The sequence below is a fragment of the Drosophila elegans genome, unplaced genomic scaffold (genome assembly GCF_018152505.1).
Source record: "Drosophila elegans isolate 14027-0461.03 unplaced genomic scaffold, ASM1815250v1 contig_468, whole genome shotgun sequence".
NCBI lineage: Eukaryota > Metazoa > Arthropoda > Insecta > Diptera > Drosophilidae > Drosophila > Drosophila elegans.
The window spans coordinates 1,115,792-1,117,377 of NW_024545855.1; the positions used below are offsets into that span (position 1 = coordinate 1,115,792).

The 1,586-nt window shown below is 33.9% G+C and overlaps 1 protein-coding gene across 1 annotated transcript; it reads right to left on the reverse strand.

Moving 5' to 3' along the window:
* Positions 1-246: 246 nt before the first annotated feature.
* On the reverse strand, positions 247-912 carry LOC108143743. Its single transcript, XM_017268275.2, has 2 exons — positions 872-912; positions 247-805 (listed from the first exon to the last, which is right to left on the reverse strand). The coding sequence occupies exons 1-2, from the start codon at positions 890-892 to the stop codon at positions 314-316; spliced, it is 513 nt and encodes a 170-aa protein (XP_017123764.2). The 5' UTR covers positions 893-912; the 3' UTR covers positions 247-313.
* Positions 913-1,586: the final 674 nt, after the last annotated feature.

Consider the following 1,586-nt stretch of genomic DNA (forward strand, 5'->3'; position numbering starts at 1 on the left):
TCAACTAAGATACCGATAAATGTCCTAACAAATTTCTTACATAAAAGTCAGCATACAAAATTAGAAAAATATATATATATAAACATTAATTATAGATATTCTCTCGTATGCAAAAATAAATCAGAATAAATCAGAAAACATTGTATTCTACAAAATTGTATATACTTACTTATTTTGCTAATTAAAAGTCCATATATAAATAAACTTTATGTTTTTCACTTTTTATTATTTGTTGCTAAATAAATTTCAAGCTTCTTCATTTATCATATTTTACGTTGCTAAAATTAAAATATTTCGAGAAGGTAAATTGCGGTTAAAATAGGTCAGTGATATGGGCAACAATTTCAAGAGAAGCGACAACCTCATCATTCTTAATCAGGTTGGCAACGGCTTTAAAATAGCCTCGCGGCATAATGGCCGGCCAATCGTCAGTTTTGATGAGCACATCCTTGAAATAGTAGACCCCCTTTGGCACGGGACATGGGCGGGCGTCGAGGGGAAAGTCGGTGTTCTCTCCATACTTCAAGCTCGCGTCAAAGTAGACCGCATATGATTCCAAAGCATTGCAGATGGGTTGCTTGGGAATGGTGAAGGGAAGCTTCTTGTACTCTCCGCTGCCATTGGAATCGATGAAACTTTCACCGGAGACGAAAAAGTTATCATTGTCAAAGTCTTGCTTCAACTCCATGGTTCCATTTGCCTTGTGATCTCGTCCCATAAGTCGAATTTTGCTAAAATCACAATACTCGCCGCACGTTGAGTTAAAAGATTCAAAACGCACTTCATACGTTTTTGGCAGGATCATCTGTAAATTAAATGAAGTATTTTTGTTTAAATATTCGAACTTAATAGAGGTTTTTATGTATCTTACATAAGCCTCGCCCACCAGCATAAGTAAAATACAAAAACGAATCCCCATTGTACTTTGTACTGCATTGGCGTTATATTTTTCATCTTATTTATAGGGAAAACGATGGCTTTGAAAATTCCATTGTACCTATAACTATTTAAATTAATTATTAGACTAGCGTGCAACATGTTTTTGCTTGTACCTTGTTTATTTGTAAGTTATTAGCGTAACTATAACATGATTCAAAAAGATAAGTAATTGACCAGGTTCACGAGTTTTTACGTTTACTGATTTCATTCTAATTAGGGTTTTTTTATACCACAACACAATATTTTTCGCAAACATTATCAGAGTTGTATTAACTTTGTTGTAAAAATTTAAATTTAAAAGCTTTGTCGCATAAGTTTGAGTTAAGTTGTATTGCAATAGAAAAATTAAATAAATAAAAGACCTAGGTTTTCACATATTTAACACTTTTTATAATGCTTAATATTTATTAGTGGATCTAGATGACATTAAGGTCTCGGGTTAAAGACCTTTTGATATTTTTTTATTAACACCATGTGATCTTGGAATTGCTTGCACTGTTCAAAAACTATTGCTCGAGGATCAAACTGGTGTAATCGGTGCACGATCGCTACATGATATCACCCCATCCCATTTTATTTGGTTCCATCCCGAAATAAAAGTGCCTTTCACAGTCCTTTGTTTGGATGAGATGAGCTCCTAGGCGCCG

Excerpts from the sequence above, each read along its gene's own strand:
- LOC108143743 (XM_017268275.2), bottom strand. The coding sequence starts at position 892 with ATGCTGGTGGGCGAGGCTTAT. Across the intron at positions 806-871 it reads TGCTGGTGGGCGAGGCTTAT|ATGATCCTGCCAAAAACGTA; the intron begins GTAAGATACATA and ends TTTAATTTACAG.